Raw genomic sequence first — 27,795 nt, 5'->3', positions numbered from 1 at the left:
TATTTCTTCTGGCAATCTTAATTCTGGCTTGGGATTCATCCAATCTGTATTTTGCATATAAGTTAAATAAGCAAGGAGACAATATACAGCCTTGTTGTACTCCTTTCCCAATTTTGAACCAATCAGTTGTTCCATATCCAGTTCTAACTGTTGCTTCCTGTCCCACGTATAGGTTTCTCAGGAGGTATATAAGGTGGTCAGGCACTCCCATTTCTTTAAGGACTTGCTATAGTTTGCTGTGGTCGACACAGTCAAAAGCTTCATTGCCGAGGCAATGAAGCAGAAGTAGATGCTTTTCTGGAACTCTCTGGCTTTCTCCATAGTCATAACATGATGTTAACTGTTGTAAGCCAGGGCAAGAAAGGCAAAAAACAGATTTTTCTCTCCACATGTCCTTTGGACAGCAAAAACAGTAGCACTTTTGTTGCTGACAAGTCAGAGAAACTGGGGGCGAGGGGAAAGGAAAGGAGTGCTGTCCATAGCAGCATTTTAGGATGCCAGTATATGGCTCACAAGAGTTCAGAAGTCTCCTAGGAAAGTTTAGCTTTCAGAAACAGAGTGTTTTTTGGCAAGTGGTACGCTGAGGGGACATTTGGGGATGTCTGCGAGTGGGGTAGGAAGTGGGCCTTTCCCCTCCCAGTCTGGGCAGAAAAATGTATAGCTCATGAGGGAAAGGAAGAATATAAATATAGCAAATACTCCAATCATACGTGTTGTGTGTCGTCAAGTCACTTCTGATGTATGGCGACCCTATGAATGAGCGATCTCCAAAATGTCCCTTCTTCAACTGCCCTGCTCAGCTCCTGCAGATTCAAGCCTGTGGGGAGTCACTCCATCTCGTGTTTGATGTTCCTCTTTTCCACAAGAGAACTCAGGGGCCTTAAAGCAGCCTGTCCCCTACAAGGAGCTGGAGAGCAGACTCCACAGTCACACAGGTCACCTGGTCTCAGTCCTCCCCCACTCAATCTGCAGTGCCATTCAGATTATTACATGAAAATTATTTCTAGTTTCCCTATTAGTTAATATAATTATCATATTCAGTTTTATGCAAATAGAGAGAAACACCCCCCATTGGTATCTCCCACCTTTATTTGGCAATCCTGTCGTTTTTGTTTTGAATGTCATTTTTGTTTTGAATTGGTGGGTAGGTGGCGAGAGTATCTGGTAGCTGTCATGAAAAGATTCTCTTTCCTCACCACCACCCTCACAGAGAAAGAAAGAAGGCATAAGATGCTGCTATTTTCTGCCATACAAAATAAAACTAGATTAAATAGGGAGCCTCTCCCTCAATTTGTTTGAATCTTTTTGTTGTCTTGAAAACTGAACATTGCCCCTCCCCACATTTCCAGTCAGGCACAAGTTCAGACTTTTAGTATTAATCCCGACGAGAAACGTCTGTACCCACTGACATGCTCTTAAACTTTCAAAGTATTTACATAATCTGGCACAGGCAAATCATACATTGATTGACAATCTATAATAAGGATATCTTTATCCTTATTATCCGAGGTGGCAATCCCTCTGCCACCTCGGCAAGTCAATGGGGTTTTGAGAGGTGCAAACCGCATCCACAAGCTATACATTGCCCCCCCAGCAAGCTGGGCACTCATTTTATCGACCTGGGAAGGATAGAAGGCTGAGTCAACCTTGAGTCACTACCTGGGATTGAACCCCAGGTCGTGAGCACAGTTTTGTCTGCAGTACAGCAGTTTAACCACTGCGCCACGAGGCTCCTCCACATTTAAACTCTGTATGAAGCAAAATACTAATTGTCTCCTGTAGAGCATGCCATTCTTACCAGCTTAAAGTTTTTCCTCTCTCTTTTTCTTGCAGCTTATAGTTTGAAATGCAACTATTGTGTACGGGAGAACCCTCAACAAGGCTGTAATAGCAGAATGAATGTATGTTTCGCAAAAGATAATCAAAAGTGTATTGCAGTCACTATCACCTTCCGTAAGTTGACACGGTGGAGCGGCCATAATGATGACGATATGCTTTTCTTTTCATAGTTTCAAAGCTGTCTTTCCTTTTGCTCGGCTTAGATTTCCCTCAGGAAGGACTGTTGTTCAGGGAGACGCATATACCTGTGATGGATCCATGTTCCCTCCCACAGCAGGGTCTCCTTACAGATATATGTCTCAGCCATGCAAATGATTCCCATGTTGACCTTCCACTGACCAATTACAACTGTGCTTCCAGAAAAAAAAAAAACAGGTTGTACTGGGACCCTCAAAAGGAAAATGTGATATGCAGTAGAGAAATATCAAGAGAGGAAATGGTGTTTGTTTGTTTGTTACATTTATAGTCTATGTTTCCTTCATTGAACTAAAGATGGGGTACCCAATTCTCTCCTTCTCCCCGCTTTTATTCTGGTTACAATCCTGGGAGATCAATCTGGCTGACAAGAGGATGTAAGCAATTCTAACAGCAAGGGTGTCACACAAATTCTTCACAGTGGGCTGACGAGGGGTCCATGTCCTCTTCTTGTGGGCCGCAGGGCAACAGGGCCTTGACCACTCAGAAGAGATTGACAGGATGCTATAGACACAATGGCGGCAGGAAAAAAAGGAGCTTCTCCATGGCCATGGAGACAGCAAAGTTTCATTCACTGGAGGAAAAGGGGGCTATCAATGAAAGAAACGTCATTTCCTCTCCTATCCTTTTTCTACTACATGTGACCTATTCTTTCTGCTGTCCAGAAAACAACCCCCTTTTTTCATGGGGACACACCTGAGCTGTGCTTGCCACAAAGTTGGTCCCTCCTGCTGGGATTCTGAATGTCCGGGTACATGAACAGTATGGTCGAAAACAGAGGCTTGAAGCTTTTCTCAGCTATTTCACTTGGAACATCTGGCCCAACTTATCAGGGGAGGCCTTCCTCTCAGTCCCACCACCCTCACAGGGGCAGTTGGTGGGGACACGGAAGCGGGGCCTTCTCTGTGGCTGCTCCCAGACCGTGGAACTCCCTCCCATGGGAAGCTAGGTTGGCCCCATCTTTGCTGTCCTTCTGTAGGCAAAGGGCAGCTCCAGTGGCTCAGTTTTTGCCACATATCAGTCGGGTGAGGACTCTGGTGTTATCAGGAGCCTCCCAGCCCTGACTGACCGGAAAGAGAAGAAGCCCTCCTGCAAATGTGCATTGACACAGTTTCTAAACTGCATCAGGACTTGCATCTTGTGCAGAGAAACCAAAGAAATGTAGATTTCCTTCAAGTTTTCCATAATACAGTATATCTGTATTATAATACAGTATATCTGTATTACCTCTCCCTCTTTCTTTCTTTCTTTCTTTCTTTCTTTCTTTCTTTCTTTCTTTCTTTCTTTCTTTCTTTCTTTCTTTCTTTCTTTCTTTCTTTCCCTTTTTCTCTCCTCAGAAGACAAACTGAAATACAGGATGGAAGGGTGTACCCGTGGCAGGAACGACTGTACGCGAGAAAGGAAGAGCCCTGTGGGTTACATCGTGAACGTGACGTGTTGTGCCACAAATTTGTGCAACCACTGGGATCATGATCACGATTAATATCCGAGGAAAACTCAGACCAAAGTTAAAATAGTTTTGTAAGGTTTGGAATTTTGCAGACTGAGAGGTTTAGTTACTGTATTTCTGTTAATTAGGGAAGGGACCCAGGAAGTCCAGTTTGGCAAACTTTGCACTTCCTTGAGGGCAAGTCTGTTTTTGGCCCATGCATGTTTCTATACATTTGTTGGGAACAAGCTCAACCAATGTCTTAATAATAATATCAGGAAAATGTCATTAAGAAGCTGACGACTGCAGAAGAATAAAATAACTCAGAATTGTTCCTGAAATAATGTGCCCATCATTGGAATTGACATTAAAATCTGCATTTTGTAAAAAACAGACTCAAAAGTCATCAAATGACACAAAATGCATGCTAACAATATATGACTAGTTTTAATACTGTACACTGGGTTTCATAGTAAAGAAACAAATGTGCATATTATGTTCAATAACATTTCATGGATCTTTTCCCCTGCTTACCTGCTACGACTTGAACAAAGCTTCAAATTAACTGTACCTGTGGACATTCTTCAATCATCTCTCACCACGTTGGGTGAATATTGGTCCTCATTTTCACTTGTGCCTTCCCTGATACTGCAAATAGTGACAAGTGCAGAAGGTGAGGGCAGGTCAACACATTTGATAAAGACTTCCATTGTGTCTGAAAACACAATGCTCCTTTATTTTCTGAAGAACCAGTTCAATTGTAATAAAAACCATAGGTCATTATTTTGTTTTATTTGGATCCTGCTGTACTTCAGAACCATGAACTTGGAATTCTCAGGCGCCAGAGACTACATTAAGTCCCACTCTTCTTCACTTCAAAAACATGCTGAAATAAAAAAGAATATTGATAGTTGCCACAGAATGTAGTTTTTACAAATGCTTACAGGGGAATGCATGCTGGACTAAACTGTCCCCACACATTAAGATCTACTGAAGAGAAAGTAAAGGAATATTCTGACAAATAGAGGCATGAGAGGCTGAATTAGAGGGTACATTGATGGGCTAAAAACTAGAGGGTACATTGATGGCAGTACTGTATAATATAATTGTGGTTAATTTTAAAAACTCACACCCACAAAAAGAATAGTTTCCTTCTCTAACAAGGGGAAGGAAGGGTTCACTACTTGAATTCTCCACAATGAATGTTCACATACAGATAAACATTATGGAGAATGGTTGTTGTGGGTTTTTCGGGCTCTTTGGCCGTGTTCTGAACCTTCAGAACACGGCCAAAGAGCCTGAAAAACCCACAACAACCATCAGATCCTGGCTGTGAAAGCCTTCACCAATACATTATGGAGAATGATGTAAGCAAGTAAAACTGCAGCAAATATAAAGCAATGAATTACAGAAATATTTTCACTTCAGAAATCTGCTAAGGATTGATTAAAATGGATTGATTAAAATATATGTGAAGAGGAGGAAAAATAACTTGGGGGGGGAGAAAAAACTTGAAACTAGAGATGGAGGTACTGTATTCGTATACGAATGTCCCCACGCAGCTGGACTTAACAAGGGGCCGGCCCCTATGGCCGGCCCATCCACTCACATGTCTGGCAGCAGGGGCAGCCTCGCTCATCCTTCCAATCACTTCCGCTCACTTCCTGCTCACCTGGCCACTTCCGGCAGTGGGAGGGAGGACGAGTCTCCCCGCATGGCTGCTGGGCTGGACATGTGAGTGGATGGGCCGGCCACAGGGGTCACTCCCTCCTTAAGTCCAGTTGCGCAGGGATATTCGTATCTGTACACGAATACAAAACAACCATCTCTACTTGAAACCAACCTCCCTTGCCATCTAGGGCTCAAACATGAGCTTGTGATGTAACAGCTTAGCAAGGTGGATGTAACTGGATTTATATGGTGACTGGATAGCCCATGGCAAAATATAATCTGGGATTAAAAAGTAAGCCTATCACACAGATAACTCTAATCCACCATTCCCCTTCTTCCCCAACCAATTTGCCAATGCACAAGTGGAATTTCTTCACACGGATGCAGAATGCATTGACTGGGCAGTTCGCCACCCTGCACAATTCCTGTTATCTGAACCACCATTCCCTTTCTGTACAGGTCCCTCAACACCTTCCCACATATCTTACAGTGATAAAGTGTTTATGGGATCCTAATGCTCTGAAACAACACTATATTTGCATAATTGCTGCCTCCGGACACAGGGTGCATATTGCCCAGCATCATTCTCTCACCCACCCACATGTCATGGCCTTAAAGCCTTTTCTCACCAGCATCCATGCTCCACTCTGTTGTATCACAGACACACACATACATACACACACGCACACTCTTCTCCCATGCCACATGGAAATTGCACATCAGTTCCTTCCTGGTAAGGTCTGATCCCTTTTCCTAGTCATTTACCTGGCCACATGGAACAGTGTCCTTTCAATCAGTCTGCAAGAGCGGTTAAAAAAGAACAACAATAAAGAGAAAAGATGTATTTGTGAAGGGTTTCACGGCCGGGATCTAATGGTAGTTGTGGGTTTTTTGGGCTCTTTGGCCGTGTTCTGAAGGTTGTTCTACCTAACATTTCGCCAGCCTCTGTGGCCGGCATCTTCAGAGGACAGCACTCTTCAGAGGACACACAGAGTGCTGTCCTCTGAAGATGCCCATGGTCACAGAGGCTGGCGAAACGTCAGGAAGAACAACCTTCAGAACACGGCCAAAGAGCCTGAAAAACCCACAACCAAAGAGAAAAGAAGTTGACTGAGCATTTTGCCGTTGTTGTGATCTCAGTTCTCATTGCTGCTTTGATTTAGGAAACCCAATTGCTTAATCTTTGTCCCACAAGCCTATGGCTTTTAATTGTTATGGCCCTCACACCTCTTGAGACCAGTTGAGTAATTATAACAACCTTGCATTTGAAATCCACAGATCTGCAAGTGTTGGGTGGTTTCAAGAGAAAACAGGTACATGCTGTTACACTTTTAAAATATAACAACTAAGTATGTATGAACTATAAAACATTTTACCCTTTGGCGTGGACACATTTAAGCAAATATATTAAAAATGCATGCAAATGTGTATGCTTTTATAGTGCAAAAATATACATGAAAGTCCTTAATGGGAGGAAAAACAAAGTTATTACTGTAATATTAACCTACTGTCACATAAGGAGCCATTAAGATGGCTATTTGGCCTGTCCAGTGTTGAAGGATGTATGTCTCTTTGTACAACTTGATGGGCTGGCTGGATAACTCAATGAGTTAGGTTGAAGCTAGAGGTTAGGGGTTCAAATCCCTGCTGAGCCTCCCAGAAGAGCCAGCCGTTGTAACCCTGAGCAAGCTGTACAGTCCTATTGCACACCCAGAAGAAGGGAACAGTCAACCACTTCTGAGTATTCTCTACCTAGAAACCCTGAAAAGAGTCACCATGAGTCAAAATTGACTTATTGACACACAATCATTGTATCAGTAGAAGATCTGTCAAGACAGGGGCTGTGGTTGTACAATGTCCAGCTGAAGGGCTTCCCATGACAACTGGTGTGAGGTGGCACTCACACCTTGGTTAAGAAAACAGGAAATATTGTAGAATCACAACAGATGGGAAAATGAGGTGTTTTCCTGCCCCGATCCAAAACTCCTGCCACAAATAGTAATCCCAGGGACAAAATAAAATACTGTATGATACTAAACACCTCATCGGCAACATCATGGGCAGGGTGTGGAGAATTTAATAGCAGGCAAGATGCTGTGGTACTGGGATAGAGAGTTTGTAACTCACTTCTCTGGGTTATATTTTGGTGGGTTGCCAAAAAACTGCAGTGGTGGGCAGGCGACACCTGCATGACCTGAGGTGATTCTGTGCTGATGTGGAAGAAGTTCTGCTCTGTGGCATTGTAGAGCGGCCACTGCACATCCTCGGGGGTGGATCCAGTGGGATTCCTACCAAAGAAATGAAGAAATCGTTGCTATCCATATTATAGTATAGCCAGAGATTTCGTGGACTTCCCTGACTGATTTGGTGCCTTTCCACTGTGTTCTCAACTGTTCGTGTTATCTCCTGCTGCCTGCGTCTTTTTCAGGTCTAGAGCTGGCCAGATGAAGCCTCAGGGAACTGCTACAATGCTTTTCTCTGGATCTCGAAAGACAAAAAAAAATCTCAGGGCAAATAATGCAGGAGAAGTTGATAGTTTGCGTTCAGTGTCTGAGGTGGTTTTGAAGCATGGCTTCTATCAACAAGCACTCCCAGGCAGGTTAAGGAACCATTTCCACCAGAGAAGGGGATCAAGTTACAGTTTGTGTGAGAGAGTGCGTATGTGAGGGGGGAAGAGGGAGGGGATGAGAGAGAGCTATATTTTTTTAGATCTACAACTTCTTGGAAACCCCAGCTACCATGGTTTCTAGTATGTTGTTTTCTCCAGCTCCGGAGGGTAGAACTTGTGGTAATGGACCCAAATTCTGACTACAGATTAGGAAGAACTGTGTGATAAGGTTGACAGTGGAATAACCTGCCTCCAGAAGGGGTGGATTCTCCTTCATTCGTTGTTTTTAAGCAGAGACGGGATGGCCCTCTGTCAGGCTTACACTAGTTGTGGATTTTCTGTTTCTGCAAGGAAGTGGGTTCAATGATCCTTGCGGTCCCTACCAGCTATAAAATTCTGGGATTTGAAGTCCAAAAATGAGAGAGAGAGAGAGAGAGAGAGAGAGAGAGAGAGAGAGAGAGAGAGAGAGAGAGAGAGAGAGAGAGAGAGGCTGCCATGGTGGCATTCACATAAGGAGCCATGGTGGCTGCCATGGCGGTTGCCATGGTGATGAGCTATCTTCAAGTTAACATTTAGCATTATACCACAAAGTACATTTAATTCTGTATACCATATATCTAAGAAGAGGCGGTTCATTAACCCTATGAGAACCTGATTTGGTGCCTCTGCCAAATCACATGGAAAAAAGAATGGGAAAATATAGGAATGAATCCTGGGAAGCCAACCTATTGATGGTGGCAAGCAGGTGGAGCAGGGATATTTTGTGGCCCCATGAAGGGAGAGCTTGGACTCGACAATGGCCAGATTTATTCCCAGGGCTTGAGTTTCCCCATGCCTGGTCTAGAGGAGTATCACATGCCTTACCCACTTCGGGCAAACTCTGCCCAGTAGCGCATCACCCTGTGGCTCAGTCCAGCATCTGCTTCCGTGGTTGTTTGGTTTCTCCCTGGCAGGGATGACAGAGTTCCAAACAGGTAAGGCACCTCAGCGCCATGGGCTGCACCCATCCACTCTTGCCAAACGGAGCCAGAGACGTATTGGTTAAAGGAGTAGCCATATATAGGACTTCCAGATGTTGCCATGCTTGCAGCAAAATCCATCATTGGGCACAAAAAGAAGTAATCTTTGTAAAACTGGGCCAAGGCCCTACGGTACTGTTCTGGCCCATGGCCATCTTCACTGTATTTCAGTGCTATAGCCTTGACCGCTTCAGGTTCAGATTCCCCGTTCAATGCTAACTCTGTTTCTCGCAGTTGTTCCTCCCAGGTAAGTATTCCATCCTTGGTTGGAACACCAGCTACAAAGCTAGACCCATCATTGCCAGTGACTCCAAAGAGCAGGGGTTTAGTCTGTATCTGCCCAGTCTGTAGAAGTTTCTTTGGTTCATCAGGAAGAAAGTCCCCATCTGGGACAGGTCTGATGAGAGAATCCATAGTATAAAACACATCATCCCCAACATCCATGTCCTGTAGGCAGCTCACCACCGCACTGTGATTTTTTGGATCGCATGCTAGGTTTTCCAACAAAGCTTGTGCAGACTCTGTGGCCTCTTGAGGAGACTGCAAAGCCCAGCAAGAATTGGGAGTACCGCTCTGCAGCACTGCTTGGGCAAAAAGGGGTTTGCTTGCTGGGGAAAGGAGATGGAAGCCCACAGACGCTCCCCCAGCACTATGACCAATGAGTGTCACCCGAGCAGGATCACCACCAAAGACGGCGGCATTTTCCTTCAACCATTTCAGAGCCAAATGTTGGTCCCACAAGCCCATGTTTCCTGGGAAATGTGGTGGGAAGAAGAGGAAGCCCTGAAGGCCCAAACGGTAATTCATGGAAGCCACAATGACCTTCTCAGTGGCAGCTAAAAAGGCCCCGTTGTACAATGCCAGAGAACTGGCCCCAGCAAAGAATCCTCCCCCATGAATCCAGACCAGGACAGGCACTGGGGCTGCTGGCCGTGGGTGAGGGACCCAGATATTGAGGAAGAGACAGTCTTCCGAAGGCGGTGTGTCAGCAAACCACAAGCTTCTATATGGATCAGAAAAATAATTTTTCTGACGGCAAGGGCTTCCGTAGCTGGTGGCCTCCAAGACGTGGCTCCATGGCTGATGAGGGAGGGGCTTCTGGAAACGCAGTTTCCCCAGTGGGGGCTCAGCATAGGGGATGCCTAGATAGGCCGTCACAGAGCCTGATCCTGCTGGGACCTGTTTGCCTTTGATAGGGCCGGTGCTGGTGACGACCACCGTGTCCTCCTCTGAGGCGGCCGAACAGGAGACCAGGAAGAAGAAGCCGAAGCATGAAGACAGAAGAGCAGGCATGGCCACAGCTAAAAGAAACAGGGACCAAAAGTAGTTACATCTTGAATCTCATCTCCTGGGACAAGGTCTCCCACCAATGAAGGAGAAGAAATGAACTCTTCCTCAAGACACACACATACATACCCTGTGTTGGTGCAAGAGTAAGCCACTCAGTCTCACCCTGGTGCATCTCTACCCTGTCGAAAACCACCAAGCCAACTGTATACCAGCAAAAGAAGGCCCAGCCTTGCTGTTCAGTTTAGCCCCAGTTAGTCTAGTTATCTTCAGCAGTAAGACCTGAACTCAAGGGTTCTCGCAGATAAGGCTTCAGTGATCCTAAGAAGCCCTTAACACAATCTGATAAACCCAAAGGTTTTGTGTAAATTGAACAAAGCATCAAGTTCTGTTTTCATCCCTTCTTTCTCTGCAGTATTTCAATTTAGAAACCTTTTCAGTCCTATGTGGAAATGAGAAGGGTGGCAACGGAAATTCAGAAGTGGAATCTTCCAGAATTGAAATCTGCCCTCCAGGTGCAACAGCTTAAAGGGGACAACTCAGTTCCACCTTGATCCCTTTAAGCTAAAAAGCTGGGGGTTGCTCATTCACCAGAATTCTGGCTTCGTTCAATTCCATGTATATTCTCTTTTGAGGAAACAGAGTTCTAGTGCTAGACCTCAGAATCTCTCTCACATTTCTCCAACTCATGCATCAATATTTTTGTACATTCTTGAAGGGCTCTAGGCCTCCTGGGCTTAATGGACTCACCTATTCCTCCTTGAAGCATTTGCCTGTCTGCAGTGTCTTTGTAGCTCACTCCAAATGACAAGACTAGATAATCAAGGCGTATGGGCTACTGTCAAATCCTACCAATAATGTGTGGGGAGGAGGTAGCTGACAGTATATATGTGTACAAAGGTCAATGGCCCCTTGGGCTTTGACTGCTCCATAGATGCAAGCCAGGTCTTAGGTAAGCACCCATGTCAAGGCTCAGAGGTCACAGGGTGAGAGGTGGCTGAGGTGAAAGAAAACAATGGTTACTTAAATTCCCCTTGCCTTTCCGCCACAGGAAAGGGAAGCCTCCCTCAACACACATAGCAATGGAAGCCTGGTAAAGCCAGGCTTACACTTCTACTGAGGGTGGATCTTTACTTATTTTACACCCATGGCCACAAATGAAACCTAAATTCAGAAGGGCCAGCTCAAGACCTTTTGCTGTGGAATGAAATGGACTGCAAAGGAAGGCTGGGGCATATTGCTGCCTAAAGCAAAGGATAAAATGGTTCCCTCTCCCCGGTTCTATGTATAGAAATAAAGTGACTTTTTGTTCAACATTAATTCTGGAACACGTTCCTCTAGCACATGTCCATTGAGAACTGGCGACTCCAGTTTCAGTGAGCACTTCTATTTTTCGGTTCGAACTTTACAAGAACTGTCCAGGGTGCTGAAGGGTGTCCTCCAAAATGGTGCCTTTAAAGTCTGGGCTTAAAAACTGGAGCAGATTCACTGCCCCTGCAAAAAGGGAGTGCAGGACAGACCATGTAACACTCACAGCTCTGTCCTCCAGGTGAGGGGTATAGCTGGAAGAGAAAGCTGAGAGAGAATGGCCGGGGGGGGGGCTGCCAGAACTGCCCCTGCCTCCATCAGTATTTTCTGGCTGCTGTTTTTTTTCCCCTTACTCTGCCCAATTGGAGGGCTGGTCCTGAAGGACTCGCAGCGGAATCTTACTTCAGCAGTGATTATGGGAAGGGAGGGGAGGCTACCTTTTGCTAGCAGAAGGCAGGCCACATGGCACAGTGCAGAACCTATTAATATCTGTTACGTGGTACATAAAATATGTATATATTTTGCTTGTACCTATAGCAAGAGAGATTGTATACACTTTTTGTTCTTGTAGCTCTCGCGCTGCTGCTGATCCCCTGTGGAGGATGGAAAATGCTGGTACTTCACATCAGGAACGACACCGTTGATTCTGGGGAAGTTGCTCTCTTTTGCGCTGCTTGCCCTGAGCGGCAAAATTGGTAGGTACAAATCTGCCTTTCCTAAATGCTTGCCTATTCTGCATGACCTGCTCTTCTGAAAAAAACAAGGCTCCGGGTTGTTTGTGATCCCTCCACCCTGTTAGCACACGCATAAGGGAACTTTGATCTTTCACTATAGTGTGCCTTGACGTAGATTGGGCTGAATATATAATACAAACAGCTATGCATAAGGGGAATTTTATTAAAGACAAAAAGAACTCATGTACAGCGCAGACACACAATGAAGTATAACGAATATGGGGAAATACAAGCTCATATAAGATATATGATGAAGATTACCTCTTGTCTTGGATCTATGGACTGTTGCAACTCCAGCTGGCAGGAGCGAGAAATACAGAAACAAGAAACTATTCATGAAACTGAACTGGAACTGAACCTGAACTGAACCCTGAATTTGAACAACTGGTAATGGCTGCTGCTACATGTATTTTTATAGGGTTTAGTGTTTTCCAGGCTGACTAGTGGTCTGGCTCCTTGTTGTCATGTGTTCTACTTTGTCTTCTCACTTGGCTAATCCACAGACTATAGACATAAGTGGCCATTGGCTAAACAGGAAAAAGAGGGTCTTTTCAGAGGCTGATCCCTGGTGTAATGTATATAGTTTGGCTGGCTAGCCTATATTATTTTAGTGAATGTCAGTCAGTGAACAAAAAAGGGTATGGCTTAATAGATTAGGAAAAGGGGGGAGGGGTGTTCTTCCCAGTACTGTACAAGCTCTCTGGCTTATCTTTGAACTTGCATTGGGACTTTGCTATACACTGCAGTTTTTGTTCTTGTTTTTAATTCTCAGGCAAAGAACAATATATTAAGAAACAAAACACCTTCCCCACAGAGGCCAGACTGGCCCCCTCCCTTCTTTCCATCCTCAAACATCCTTTGGTTCAGGCAGATAAATGCTTGCCTGCCAAGCAAGATGCTTTAATCAGGCATGCTGTGCTTTTCAGTTTTAAAAATACATTAATGTTTATTCTTTTAAATGTTTTTGATTCAGTAGTCAGTTTAGGGCTCAATCACACATGCCAAAAGAACCCCAGTTATACCAATATTGATGTTATTTAGAGTGTTTCAGAATTTTCACTTACCACAATGCACAGCATAACATTGGGAGGGAAATGACCCAGAATTAAGAAATCAGCATAGATAAAACTACTGGATAGCTCTATGGTTTAGGTATCTGGTTGCAGAGCCAGCGTTTTGGAGTTTGATTCTCTTCTGATCTTCCCTGAAAGGGGCTGGACTTGATGAACCATACCCTGTTTCCCTGAAAATAAGCCCTAGTATGATTTTTCAGGATATAAGCCCTACCACCAAAATAAGCCCCAGTTAAGTGAAACCCCGCCCTCTAACCTTGTGCAGCAACCAGAAGAAGATGACATGACTGTATTTGAATAAATGTAGATTGTTGTACATGGAAAAAAAATAATCCCCTGAAAATAAGGCCTAATGTGATTTTTGGAGCAAAAATTAATATATGACCCTGTCAATTTTCAGGGAAACACAGTACAATCCTTTCCAGCTCTATGGTTCTAAGACAGTGGCGGCGGTGGTGGTGGTGGTGGTGATGATGATGATGATGATGATGATGTTCAGGTACATACTGAGTCACACAACGTAGTACACTATGCAGCTGATAATGTCTGTGCTGATTTCTTAACTCACAGCTATTTGCTTCCAAAAGCTATGCCTTTTGTGCTACACTTGCATAAGTAGGTAGGTATGCAACTATACAGCGAGGTTGATTTGGACTAATTCAGAGTTTTCTGTCCCAAGCCACTGGAAGCTTCTACTGCTGAAACCGCTGTTGTTGTTCATTTGGAAAATGATTACTTATCCATGCGAACCTAAAATCACTGTCTATATCAACTGCAGCAAAGACTCCCACCCTATTAGCACCACTCACTTCCCCACCCTTCACCCCTCTCCTTCGTCCACAGACTTCTTCCTTTTAAAAAATCGACAGATGATACTATGCTGAATGGACGGAATAGCCTGCTAACTTAGCACAGTCTTCTCCCATGTGTAAAAAAAAGAGAGAGAGAGGTAAGGGGATGTGAAAAGTGTCCTGGCAAGAGGAAACAGCTGAACATGGGGGGGAGGGGAGAGAGAGAGAGAGGCCTAAGCTGAAGAAGAAGCACTGAAGTCTAGCCACTTGGGAGGAGGAGAATGGGCTGGAAGCAACAACAATAGCAGCAGCTCTGGCAAAGCTTTCTCCATATGAGTGCTCCAGCTCCTTCCAACCAACTCCAGTGAGAGCTTGTTAGTGTCAACATCACCTAGGGGACACACACACACACAGAGAGAGAGAGAGAGAGAGAGAGAGAGAGAATTGGTCCCTACACACACACACACACACACACACACACACACACACACACACACACACACACACACACACAGCCTCCTTAGACCAAGATAAGCAACAACCTCACAAAAACTCTCTCTCTCACACACACACACACACACACACACAGCCTCCTTAGACCAAGATAAGCAACAACCTCACAAAAACTCTCTCTCTCTCTCTCTCTCACACACACACACACACACACACACACACACACACACACACACACACACACACACACACACACACACACACACACACACACACACACACAGCCTCCTTAGACCAAGATAAGCAATAACCTCACAAAAACTCAGTCTCTTCTGCCAGGGGGGAGTTCTGGGAGTTACAGTATACTGTAGTCTAAAAGAAGTGAGATTTCCAAGCTATGGCCACTCCTGAACTGATGTTCATGTGCACTCACCTAAAGGTATGAACAGGGTGTTTTGTGGTTCTCATGCTAAGCAAACCAGAGGCTTCAGTGGGGATGACTATTATGCACACAATCTTTGGGGAAGAAACGGCCACAACTTTATTGTTTACAGCAGCAGTATTCCTGGCACTGCATTGGGAATGGATCCAGAGGATTGAGAGACCTGAGTATCAAGCCCAATGCAGGCACTACCATTGGACCAGGAATTATGCTCCAGTGGACATCTGATCTGTTGATCGTACAAATAAAATTGAATTGATGCTCGAGTGGAATACATGAACATAGAACACTCTGTGGCATCCAGTTCCTGAGTGACTGTCTCTTTGCCCCAGGTCCCTTAGGAAGATCCCCACAAACACTGAGAGGGAGGTCTTCACCAGGATAAAGCAGAAGCTTCTTAGGATTTACTGTATCTGCAGAGAAAGAAGGAACAAAAGGGGGAAATAATGGATCAACTAAGGAGCAAACAATGTGTCATACAGTAGATCTAGGGCTTGTATACACAGTTTTGTTGTAGTTTTTTTGTTTTTGGAGCGGGCTGGTGTAGGGTAAATAGGGTCACTTGAGAGTTGATAGAGATGTAATATGCCATTTAGTGCAGTCCGCACATCCAAAAAACTTATGGGAATTCAAGCTCCTTTTGTTCTAGCGACTCCCACTGGGGATTTACAATATCCTGAAGTGGCTTAAGAAGAGAGCCACTTCTGGATATTGGCCAAATATACACTTCCTCTGCTCCTTGGTTGAAGGGAAGAGGAAGTGGGGGGGAATAGATTCCATTAGGATGGTGAAAATGTGCTGTATCACTTATTAAAAAGTTTTTTAAAAACTTTTTCTTTGCCTTGTCTTAAAGGTCCTTTCCAGAAACTTTCCACAGCCAAATCTATGGCCTGTTTGGTTGTAGGCAGATCCTTGAGTGGCCCTTTAAGGCAATGCAAAGAAAATATATTGTAAACAACATTTATAAGTGATGCAGTACATTTTCACAGCCCTATTAGAATCTAATTTCCCCCCACCTTCTCTGCCCCTTCGCTGAAGAACAGAGCAAGTTTAATTTCTCAATATCCTGAAGTGGCTTTCTTCTTAAGGCTCCTCACAATATTGACAAATCAAAAGAGGAAGCCTTTTTATTCATTCCCATGATTCACACACACTGGAAATGAACCAAAGGAGACAAATAAACCACGTGCACACACACACAAAAGAACAAGCTCATAACAGGGGCCCAGAAAGGTATGGAGAGTACTGCTCTGGGGACAGGATGGTTTGCTCCAGCAAAGATTACATCTGATATTTGAGGAGCAAAGTAGTTTAGTCCACAAAGTGATGTGGACCATACAATGGGCTAAATGGCCTCCCAGTTGGTCTTTTGAATGTTTTTAATTTAAATGCATCCAAAGACAACTACAAACCTCTTGGCAGCAGCACCGGGGGTGGAGGTTATCCCTTCTCTTTGCTGTTGTTTTTCTGATAACAATCATCCTAGCTCCATGGATTACCCTACTGGAGAAAAGCGCCAGCCAGCCCTAACATATATATATATATATATCTTAGCGATTACTTCGTTTAACGATGAAATCGCTTAGCAATGACTTTTTCGGAGCTATTTTGCACTCCGTTTAACAATGGTTCCTATGGGCGATTTTCGCATAGGGACCATGCTTCACATAGCGATGACAGTTTGGGTCCCCCTGTTTCGCTTAACGATGGTTTTGACAGCCTCATGTTGGCTGTTTTTTTAAATGTTTAAAAATGTTTTAAAAATGTTTAGAATGCTTGAAATCATAAGTGCACTTAATAAACCCTTTGTTAAATTAATTTGACTTTGTTCCGACTCCTTTTAAATTTGTTGTAATTTCTTTCCCCCATTGAGATGCATTGAATAGGTTTCAATGCATTTCAATTGGGGAACCGTGTTTCGCTTAGCGATGTTTCCTATGGCAATTTTCACTTAAGGACGGCAATCCGTTCCCATTGGAACGGATTATCCGGTTTTCAATGCATTTCTATGGGAAACCGTGTTTCGCTTAGCGATGAAATTGCTTAACAGCGATTTTTGGGAACCAACTGTCATCATTAAGCGAGGTACCACTGTGTGTGTGTGTGTGTGTGTGTGTGTGTGTGTGTGTGTGTGTGTGTGTGTGTGTGTGTGTGTGTGTTAGGGCTGGCTGGTGATTTATATATATATGCTTGTTGTTTGGGGTGGTTGTAGATCTATCTATCTATCTATCTATCTATCTATCTATCTATCTATCTATCTATCTATCTATCTATCTATCTATCTATCTATCTATCTATCTATCTATCTATCTATCTATCTATATCTATCTATCTATATATCTATCTATCTATCTATCTATCTATCTATCTAAAATTCTACAATCCCCCCACCCCAAAAAACAACCATCGGATCCCAGCCGTGAAAGTCTTCGAGAAAACATTTGGGGGTATTTTTTAAAAATATTCCTACACTTCCTCTCTACAGGCTCCTGGAATCTTTGCCTTCCCATGAGGGAGCTATGGTTAGAAGAATCCATATTTCTTTATTTGCCAGACACACCATTTCATTCATAAATACTTTCTTCTCATTTAAGAAAGTATTTTGATCCTGATTTTGTGCATTCGTGTTCCAGACAAAGCCAAATGCTGCACTTACTTGTGCGAGTCATATTCAAAGTGTGGCTAGGAAATCACAGTGTGGGGCTGGCGATATTGGTTTGATCTGGGGTGTCCCGGTGCTGATGTGGAAGTAGTTCTTCTCTATGGCATTGTACAGGGGCCACTGCACCTCATTTGTAGACCCAGTGGGATGCCTACAAATGCAAAGAAGAAACTGTAGTTCTCTTATTCATAAAGACAAACTGTTTTTTTGTCCTAGCACATGAAACAGAAAGAGTGGCCATATAGTCAGCATCAAATTGTCAGTAGATTATTTTCAGAGCTGAATGGATTTTCTGGCTGCTTATCAGTTATCAGATAGGTATATTTAGATCTGCCTATATTGATTGTGTATCAGTTTATCACGGTGGCCCCCAGCCTTGGGCCTGCAGATGTTCTTGGACTTCAACTCCCAGAAATCCTGGCCAGCAGAGGTGGTGATGAAGGCTTCTGGGAGTTGTAGGCCAAGAACATCCGGAGGCCCAAGGTTGGGGACCACTGGTTTATCAGACAGGAATATTTAGATCTGCCTATATTGATTGTTTATCAGTTTATCAGACAGGAATATTTAGATCTGCATACATCCAAATCAGTTTTGATTGTGTTCTGTACAGAAAAGAGGACAATGTAACTGTAACCAGGTCATGGGTGCAGGATTATCACCAGATTAAAGGACTCATCCACAAAAATGTATTCAGGTGTATTCTGCAAACCATTACTGCACATTCTGTTCTGTAAATCGTCTTGGCATGGCTGTGTGGCAGGAACAGAGGCAGCAGCGTCATTTCAAGCAGCATGCAGTGATTGTGTTTAGCCCCCATTATAGTTTTCAGCCACGCCCCTGACAAAAAAGGCAGCATGTGAAGGAAGGCTGCTTCCTCCATGTTTGATTGGCAGTCAAAATGGCTGCCCCTGCATAGGGTTGCCAGATACAGTACATGGGTACCAAAAGGAGGACATAGAAAGACAAAAAAGAGGACAGAGGAGGACGTATTGAATGTTTCATTTGAATCGTTCCAGATTAAACCCGCAATCAATACAATTTTATTACAATAAAGGAAAAGGTTCCCCTTGACATTTAGCCCAGTTGTGTCTGACTCTAGGGGGCAGTGTTCATCCCTGTCTCCAAGCCATAGAGCCAGTGTTTTGTCCGTAGACAGTTTCCGTGGTCACGTGGTCAGCGCGACTAGACACGGAACGCCGTTACCTTCCCACCATGGTGGTACCTATTTATCTACTTGCATTTACATGCTTTCGAATTGCTAGGTTAGCAGGAGCTGGGGCAAGCAACGGGAGCTCACTCCGTCGCATGCATTCGATCTTACAATGGCTGGTCTTCTGACCTTGCAGCACAGAGGCTTCTGCGGTTAACCTGCAACAGCATCACGTCTCTATTGTATTACAATAGCTGCCAATAAATGTCTCTTAGTGAACCAACCAAGAAACAGTTATGTTAAAAAATAAAAAATAAATTCAATTGAGGCTTTTTTTCAAAATACCAAAAAACATTATTTAAACAGCCAATTGTACCCGAACCCACCCCTGGCCGCTCACACTCTCCACAGGCTCAGAGTCAACCTTGCTAATCTGGACATCCAAACAAGGCTCTGGCACAGGCAGGTGGAAAGCGGCACCGGGCAAAAGCAAATGAGGCAGCCTCCCCTCCCCTGAGGGTCATAAGTTTAAGGCTGGGGAGTGTGGGAGTTGGAGTCCCCAAAAGGGACCTTGAACACACACAGTCCAGGCGCTCGCCTTCCCATCGATGCGCTCGGGCGCTGCTTTCTCCTGCCTGGCTCAGTGGGCGGTGCTCCACTCAGGCTGCCTTTTGGGCTCCACGTGGCCTGGGCGGGCATGGCGGATAGCAGCCGCCACTGCAGTGAAAGGGGGTGAGGGCTGTGCTCTGGCGCTGCTGGCAGGTAACGCGGGGTGGGCAGGCAGGTGGGGGCGGGGAAAGGCAAGGGGAGGGGGTCCTTCCACCTCTCCCCCTCCCATCCAAAATTATAACATAAAATAGACAAAAACCTGACGTTTTAAAAGTTTTTTTTAATCTTTGCCTGCCTGACGGAGGACATTAGGCTAAAAAAGAGGACATGTCCTCCTTTTGCCTCACGTCTGGCAACCCTACCCCTGCACTACGGCTATTTTGTGTTACAAAGTGATGCCTCCGGATCCAGAGCTATGAACGATCTGATGTTAACTGACCCACAGCTGTGTCCAAAGCATTGTTCATATCTGTAGGACAAACATCATCTTTTACAAAAGCAACAGGCTGGAAGTGGGATTATTGAAGGTGGGCCTCCTTCACCAGCGATACCAAGAACAAAGGGAGCAGATAAGCACAGAATGTGCATGGGTGAGCCTGGCGTTATGCAGAGCTCAAGCGTGTTATTTATTTGGATTACCGCTCCCCAAATCCCGCATCTAGCCCAGTCATTGGCTGTACATGACTGGGGATTCTGGGATTTTTATTCCCAAAAATAATGTTTCCACACATCTGCTCTATGTCATGAAAGCAGAACTTGGAGAAGCATATATATTTTTTTTTGTTTGCTCGTTTGTTTTCGACTACAAATGTTGTGGCATAACATGAACAATCCCTTACCCATTTCTGGCAAACTCGGACCAGTACTGCATCACCCTGTGGCTTAGCGCCTCTTCAGCCTCTGTGACAGTTTGGTTCGTCGGCAAAGCTGATGCAAAGCTTCCAAACAAGTAAGGTATCTCAGCGCCATAGGGCATCCCTACCCATTCAGGCCAGATGGAGCCAGAGGTGCGATGATCGAAGGAATAAACATACGCTGGTCTCCCAGCTTCTCTGATCTTTGCCGCAAATTCATCCAATGCACACACAAAGAAGTAATCTCTCATATATTGGGCAAATGCCAAACGGTACCGCTCTGGTCCATGAAAACCTTCGCTGAACTTCAACGCTAGCATCTTGGCAACGGCTTCGTCGGTTCCTCTTTTCATCGTCCCCATCACTCCTTGAAGGAACTGCTTCCAGGTCAAAATCCCACCGTTCGTCTTGGTGTCAGAATACATGAGCATCACGAAGGTAGATCCTTCATCAGCTGTGATGCCAGTGAGAACAGATTTGCCACGAAAACTGGCAGTCTCCAAAAGCTTCCGGGGCTCATCTGGAAGGAACTCTCCATCTGTTGTCAACGAGTTGACAGTAGCGAGATGAGAAAATTCCTTGCCACCAATCTCTATACCTTGTAAGCAGCTCACTACAGCACTGTGGCTATGGTTAGCACACCCCACTGAGCTGCTGACGGACACCGTTTCCAGTCTGGCCTCTTCAGGGCTTTTCCAAGGCCAGAGAGCATTGGGAATGCCGCTCTGAAGCACAGCATGAGAAAAAAGAGGTTGGCTTATTGGTGAGAGCAGGTGGAATCCCACCATGGCTGCCCCAGCACTGTGGCCAAGGAGAGTCAGTTGAGCTGGGTTTCCACCAAAGACCTCTGCATTGTCTCTTATCCATTTCAGAGCAAGATGTTGGTCCCATAAGCCAATATTTCCTGGAGCGTAGGGTGGCAGATATAGAAAGCCCAGAGCTCCTAGGCGGTAATTCATGGAGGCCACAATCACTTTCTCTCTAGCAGCTAAGAGTGCTCCATTGTAGATGTCCAGCGAGGCTGTGCCAGTGATAAAACCCATCCCTTGGATCCATACAAGGATAGGCAGTGGGGTGGAAGGCTGTGGGCGAGGCACCCAGATGTTGAGAAAGAGACAGTCCTCTGAGAATGGTGTATTGGCAACCCATATGTCTGCATCAGGGAAGCCAGAAACGTTTGTCTGGGGACAAGAGTTGCCAAAACTGGTGGCCTCCAAGATGTGGCTCCATGGCTGATGAGGGAGGGGCTTCTGGAAACGCAGTTTCCCCAGTGGGGGCTCAGCATAGGGGATGCCTAAATAGGCCGTCACAGAGCCCGATCCTGCTGGGACCTGTTTGCCTTTGACAGGGCCGGTGCTGGTGACGACCACAGTGTCCTCCTCAGAGGTGGAGATGGAAGTCAGTGAGAGAAAGCAGAAAAGATGGAAGAATAAAGGGATGAGATGAAACATGGTTGCCACAACTGGGGGGAAAAAATCAGAAATAGTTAAAAGTGAAGAAGAATATTTCATATGCTGGCTGTAATCTTATTGGTCTTTGCATCGGGTTTTTGGTAACTTGCCATGGCTAACTGCAGCTAATTCACAAAATATCAGTTGTTTAAGCAGGTGCAGGACCAGACATGCAACCAGGATGCATCCCAACAGCTTGTCAATTAGCCACAATTAGGCACAGGTAGTTTCACAAACCTGAAGTGAGCACCAGTAGGAGTCTAACCATTGTCTGTCTCATTTAGGTCTGTCTCATTGTTAGGTTGCTTCCAACTTATAACAACTTTAATCACATTGTTAAGATACTGTATGTGCAATATTTATAGTTTAACTTTGGTAACCCAATTGGATTTTCACAGCCACCTGAGAATTTGAATCCAGATCTCCTGATTTCTAGTCTGACATTCTATCTGCCACACCATTGTGGCTCTCTATTAGAATGTCTGGTACTGGAGGAGGTTCTGGAGAGTCCCGTGGACTGCAAGGAGAACAAACCTATCAATTCTAAAGGAAATCAACCCTGAGTGCTCACTGGAAGGACAGATCCTGAAGCTGAGGCTCCAATACTTTGGCCATCTCATGAGAAGAGAAGACTCCCTGGAAAAGACCCTGATGTTGGGAAACTGTGAGGGCAAGAGGAGAAGGGGAAGACAGAGGACGAGATGGTTGGACAGTGTCATTGAAGCTGTCAACATGAATTTGACCCAGCTCCGGGAGGCAGTGGAAGACAGGAGGGCCTGGCTTGCTATGGTCCATGAGGTCATGAAAAGTCAGACACAACTTAACGACTAAATAACAACAAAAGTCTCAGCTAGCTATAAAGTGTCAGAAAGAGAAAGCCTATTTTGTTTCTTTGCTTTCCCAAGAATTCTCTGATGCATAAGACACTAGACATTATCCCGTGTTGGGCAACAGAATTAGTCTAGAAATCTTCATCATCTTAGAACTGCAACGCTGGAAGGGACCCCATAGATTCAGCCCCTGTCAAGGAGGCACAGAGGGGAATTAAGCTCCCAACCTCTAGCTCTCCAGCCAGATGCCTAAAATTTGTGAGAGAACCTGTGGATCCCTTCTGATGCCTCATGACAGGATCTCATTAATGTCAATCACCCAGTTTACAGATTTTGTGTGACCAAATGCTATGAGTATCAAGAGAGGCCCTCTTATGTTGGAAGTGACTAGATGCAACTCAGGTAAGACAGGGAAACCCCCCCCCCCAGGTTTCCTATTTATTTATTTATTTATTTATTTATTTATTTATTTATTTATTTATTTATTTATTTATTTATTTATTTATTTATTTATTTATTTATTTATTTATTTATTTATTTATTTAATATCCCGCCTATCTAGTCACTTAAGACCAATCTAGGCGGCTTACAACAGGCGTGATACAATATAATTAAAACAATTTTAAAAAGGGGACAAACTTTGGACAAGATGGAACAGACACTAGGAGAGAGGAAAAAAGAGGGAAAATCAGGAATTGGTTGAGGGGAAGGCCTGCCGAAACATCAGTTATTTTTTTTTATTTTATCTTGTTTTTCACATGCTCAGCATGAGCTGAACTTCCTTTAACCAGCACTGAGGGCATTTTTCAAATAAACACTAGTTTTCCCCTCCCCCTAAAATAAGAAGTGTGGATGTGATTTATTTCCAAAGCTGTGGGGGCATGTGCTATGTAAATTATTCTGATATTCAAGGGCTGACTCTGTAAGTTAACTTAGCTACTCCTTGTTCTGGTAACAGCCACCATTGTCTGCAGTTAGTTTGTTTAGACTAGTTGTTGTTTAGTCGTTTAGTCGTGTCCAACTTTTCGTAACCCCATGGACCAGAGCACGCCAGGCCTTTCTATCTTCCACTGCCTCCCAGAGTTGGGTCAAATACATGTTGGTAGCTTCGGTGACACTGTCCAGCCATCTCATCCTCATGTTTAGACTTAGAGCATTACCTGTATTCTAGAATCCGTGCTTGGAAAAATTACTTGGCTGAGCTGAAACTCCCAGAAATTCTTCAGCTATCATGAGCAGAACTCAAAAAGCCACTTTTCTAGGCTTTGTCTGAAACTATCAAGTAAGTCCTGCCTCAGAATCTTAGAACTGCAGAGCTGGAAGAGACCTTATGGATCATAGAGTCCATCCCTTTCCAAAGAGGCACAGTGAGGTTTTGAACTCTTAAAGATGCCTCAACCACCAAGCTATCCAGATAGGTCTTCTGTAATCACTTCCCACAACAGAACAAAGGCCTTCCTTTCTAGAAACTACAACTGTATCAATGTAGGCACCTAAATTCACCGTTCCATTTCTTGGGGTAAGTTTTAGGCTTCCATATTGTCTCTTGGTGTTTCTTTATTTCAGTTTAATGGCCCCACGCTTTGGTTGCAGCCAGCAGGTTGCTTTGCTTCCTTGGCATGTTTTAAAAGGCTGTCTTTTCTTCCCAGGCTACTAAGATATTTTCCATTCCCCCCCCTCCCCAAAAAATATGCTATGTCTCACAACATATAAGTTTATTTTACTGGGTAAAAAGGAAAAGAGGGGGAAAGATTGCTGCCATGTCAGAAAAATACTTTTCAGCTGTGCATATGGGAGAGAAAGCTTCTAGCTCCTCATTTTCCCCCCTTCAGATTTTGGGGTCTTCCCACCCGGTCCTTCACACCCCAAATCATTCCTCCCCCACCCTCTGCCTTTGAACAACCATTTACTTTCTGGAACTCAGTTACTATGACATTGTTTTTAACTCATTTTGTTTTTAATGTAAACCTGTATATTTTAAATTGTTTTTATATTCTAAATTGTGAGCCGCCCAGAGTAGACTATGTCTAGATGGGCGGCATATAAATGCAATAAATAAATAAATAAATAAATAAATAAATAAATAAATAAATAAATAAATAAATAAATAAATAAATAAATAAATAAATAACCTCTTCCTGTACACTATCTAGCCTTGCTATGGATTCTGATTTCTTGTGACACTTCATGTAAGTGATGAAATACAGTAGGTCTTTACCTACGAAAGCTCAGAGCACAATAAATCCTTTGTTATCCCTCTAAGTAACAAAGGGCTCTTCGCTGTTCTTCCTGTTAGTTTTGGCTTCTCAAAGTAACAGGAACAGATCCTTTGACATTTTCAAGGATGCCAACATCCTTGGTGAGGTACAGAGTTGGTATCCTCCTTATCACAGCAAAGATGTCGGCAGGCTGAAAATGTCAAAGGATCAGTTCCATTACCTTAAAAAGCCAACACAGGTTACTCACCTTGGAATCTTCACATGAATGTATTTATTTTATTATTATTTATTTGATTTATACCCTGCCCATCTGGTCTATACAACCACTCTAGGCGGCTAGAACAACTTGCCAGATGGACAATTTTTGCCCAAGTTTTGTGACCATGTATAAATATTTGCCATGTAGTGCCACTCTTATTACCGAGGAAGTAGACTTGTCCATAAAGGCTCACATTAAGATACTGTACAACACTTGAAGGTGTGTTTTGTCTTCTTTTTTGTTTGTTTGTTTGTTTTTGCCTGATATTCGAACACAGACTAATATAATGGCTATTGCTTCTAAAACGTCTAGCAAGCAAGTTGTGCTCATTTGATAACCTGGGCTGTGCCTTAGGCCAGCTCCTTGTTTTCTCTTTTTTGAAAAACTTGAATCCTGGGCGCCTGCTAGTACACTAGTACACTTAATGCTACATCTCCATGTTAGCCTAATACAGTATGTATACCATTAGTAGAGATCCTTTCAGAGACCCTGGGGGATTCTGGGAGTTGTAGTCCAAAAAAGTAACTTTTCTAAAAGTAGGACTCTATCTTGATGTGTTATATCCAAGGAACACACACACACACACACACACAAACACACAAACACACACACACACACACACACACACACACACCTTGCCGAATCTTGGCAAACTTGGCCAAGCTACACTTTAGCCGTTCCATTTCTTTGTCATCTCTTTTTCAAACACACTAGACAACCACCGCTTGTGCCAGCTGGCCAGAAGGCATTGTCGTTGTTGTTGTGTGCTATCAAATTGCCTGCAACTTCTAGCAACCCTCTGAATGAGTGACCTCCCAAAGGTCCTTATCATTAACAGCTCTGTTCAGCTCCTGCAAACTCAGAGTTGTGCATTCTTGTCAATTCATCTCGCATTTGGTCTTCCTCTTCTCCTGCTGTGTTCAACTTTTCCTGGTATTTTTGTCTTTTCCACTGAAATGTTTATACAGTATAAAATGCATGCTTACATGTACATATCAGACGAAACCACAGAGCTAGAAATCTGGGTTCTTAATTTAGTCTTATGCAGCTCTCTTCCTGTTTGCAAAAATAAACAAACAATTTTCTCATTTTCACCCATTTCTATTCTCCCCCCCCCTTTTTTTCCCCCTGGTGTTTTGGAATGTTTGAGAACATTCATGCCTGACACCTACAACCTTTCTATGTTATTATGGACTCACCTCCTTTCTCCCACATGTGGTTTTATAGCTCCTCGGTGTCCCTTTGCTCCTCAGATCTAATCGCTGGAGTGGGTGTTGAGAAGTGAAGCAGTTACAAATAACACCCAGGGAGAGATCAGGATATACAGGAAAGTCAGTGACCACACAGGATATAGTCACATGTGACGGGAGATCACGCCTTTGCAAGATATGGATATAAGCCAAGGATCGAAGAGACATTGTGTACATGGACAAATGCTGTACTTCAGAAGGGAACACAGTCTAACCACCCCTGATTACAGGCAAAGGCTGGAAGGACAGGAGAAAGCAATGCAGAGGCTGGACAGTCACATAGATGTGAACACTAAATGCAAATATTTGGAAGGCAGTTTATTGGCTACCTGGTCATGTAGCAGAACCAAACCAAGTAAGGTTTTCCCTCTTTTGGGATGTTTGCAGGATCCTTTCCCATACCTTGGAAATGGTATTCAAGTTGGCATACATCAGAAGTGACTTGACAACACAAAGCGACCCAACAAATTGTATTCATTTATTCTTTCGGTATTGTATACTCAGTGTTACTCACTGTCTTTCAGTTGTGGTAAGCCACCGTGAGTCCTTTTTACGGAGAAAGGCAGGTTAAAAACCGCTTAAATAAATAAAAGGAAAGTAGTATCCTTTTTGGACTTGATAAATTGACACACATTCCTAGATGCTCCCTAGAATTACAAGCCACCCTTTCTTTTCCTTTTTTTCCCTTGTCTTTTCTTTTCAAAATGCCATTAGGTTTCTCTTCCTTTGCAGTCATTGTGCTTCTCACCCCACGACCCCTCTTCCCCCTCCTTCTTCCCTGACATCAGGAGAAAAGAGAAGGTTAACAGGCATCCTAGAAGCTTTTTTAAAAGGGGGGAGGGGAAAACAGCTCTCAAGAGATGGTGAGGAGAAAATAAAATCTAGCCCCAACTGTTTCAAGTGTAAATAAGAAAGGTGAAGAGAAAGAGGACCTCTTTAAAAAAAAAAAAAAACCCCAAACAGCCTCGCTTGATGAGGAGGCCGTCAGAAAGAAGAGGTGGTCATGGAGGTGATCTTGGGGCCCCTTTCAGTTACTCTAAGTTCAACAAGCAGTTAAACAAGTATTTCAGCACAAACCCTTACACAATCAGATGCTTGTAAATCTGCTTGGCTCTGTTATCCATTATTACTTATCTCTCTCTATGATTAAGGGTGCAAGTAAACAGGGCAGCTGTCCTGGTTTGGATTGGGTTCAGCTGAGCCGAGGGGCTGTTTAGAACAGCAATTACATTGATTTTCCCATTCACACAGAAATGTTCCCCTATCCCAAGTAGTTTTGAGACAAGAGATCACACACACCTCAGACCGCTGCCCCTCAGACACTCTTCTGTCATTGGGGACCCCTCTCTTCCCTGCCCTTCCTTTCATCCCCATAACAGACCTCTCCCCTCACCACAAAGGATCCTTCTCAGGAGAAGACCATCATGTTACTTATCCCTGCTTTCCTTTTCCTGATGAGGAAAGGTTTCTCTCTGCATGTGGGCAGAGCTGCTTGCTCTTAGGGACCATTTCTTCTCTCTCTCTCTCTCTCTGTCTCTCTCTCTCTCTCTCTCTCTCTCTCTCTCTCTCTCTCTCTGTGTGTGTGTGTGTGTGTGTGTGTGTGTGTGTGTGTGTCTCAAAAGAGGGGGTCCAAGGCTGGCCACAAACATACAAATTCCCATC

General features: G+C 44.1%; 2 protein-coding genes and 1 long non-coding RNA gene across 3 annotated transcripts; 1 reads left to right on the top strand and 2 right to left on the bottom strand.

Moving 5' to 3' along the window:
- Positions 1 to 3,261: 3,261 nt before the first annotated feature.
- LOC110089325 (cholinesterase) lies at positions 3,262 to 10,946 on the bottom strand. The gene is made up of 4 exons (XM_072989187.2): positions 10,799 to 10,946; positions 8,607 to 10,062; positions 7,262 to 7,422; positions 3,262 to 4,349 (listed from the first exon to the last, which is right to left on the bottom strand). Exons 1-4 carry the CDS (start codon positions 10,815 to 10,817, stop codon positions 4,339 to 4,341), a joined length of 1,647 nt encoding a protein of 548 aa, XP_072845288.2. The 5' UTR covers positions 10,818 to 10,946; the 3' UTR covers positions 3,262 to 4,338.
- Positions 10,947 to 12,233: 1,287 nt separating this feature from the next.
- LOC110089326 (cholinesterase) lies at positions 12,234 to 26,241 on the bottom strand. The gene is made up of 4 exons (XM_020812304.3): positions 26,083 to 26,241; positions 20,110 to 21,586; positions 17,506 to 17,662; positions 12,234 to 15,262 (listed from the first exon to the last, which is right to left on the bottom strand). The coding sequence occupies exons 1-3, from the start codon at positions 26,096 to 26,098 to the stop codon at positions 17,521 to 17,523; spliced, it is 1,635 nt and encodes a 544-aa protein (XP_020667963.3). The 5' UTR covers positions 26,099 to 26,241; the 3' UTR covers positions 12,234 to 15,262; positions 17,506 to 17,520.
- On the top strand, positions 17,669 to 18,952 carry LOC144587606 (uncharacterized). Its single transcript, XR_013542765.1, has 2 exons — positions 17,669 to 17,829; positions 18,022 to 18,952. It is a non-coding gene; the product is annotated as an uncharacterized LOC144587606 (long non-coding RNA).
- Positions 26,242 to 27,795: the final 1,554 nt, after the last annotated feature.

Source organism: Pogona vitticeps, chromosome 2 (assembly GCF_051106095.1).
Source record: "Pogona vitticeps strain Pit_001003342236 chromosome 2, PviZW2.1, whole genome shotgun sequence".
Classification (NCBI taxonomy): Eukaryota; Metazoa; Chordata; class Lepidosauria; order Squamata; family Agamidae; genus Pogona; species Pogona vitticeps.
Note: the sequence above shows the minus strand (reverse complement) of the source record. Positions and strands in the feature narration are given on the sequence as shown.

Bases quoted from the DNA above. Each gene is read 5' to 3' on its own strand.
- LOC110089325 (XM_072989187.2), bottom strand. The intron at 7,423-8,606 runs GTAAGGCATGTG...TTTCTTTGGTAG, and splicing joins GCAGAGTTTGCCCGAAGTGG to GAATCCCACTGGATCCACCC.
- LOC110089326 (XM_020812304.3), bottom strand. The intron at 17,663-20,109 runs GTAAGGGATTGT...TTGCATTTGTAG, and splicing joins TCCGAGTTTGCCAGAAATGG to GCATCCCACTGGGTCTACAA.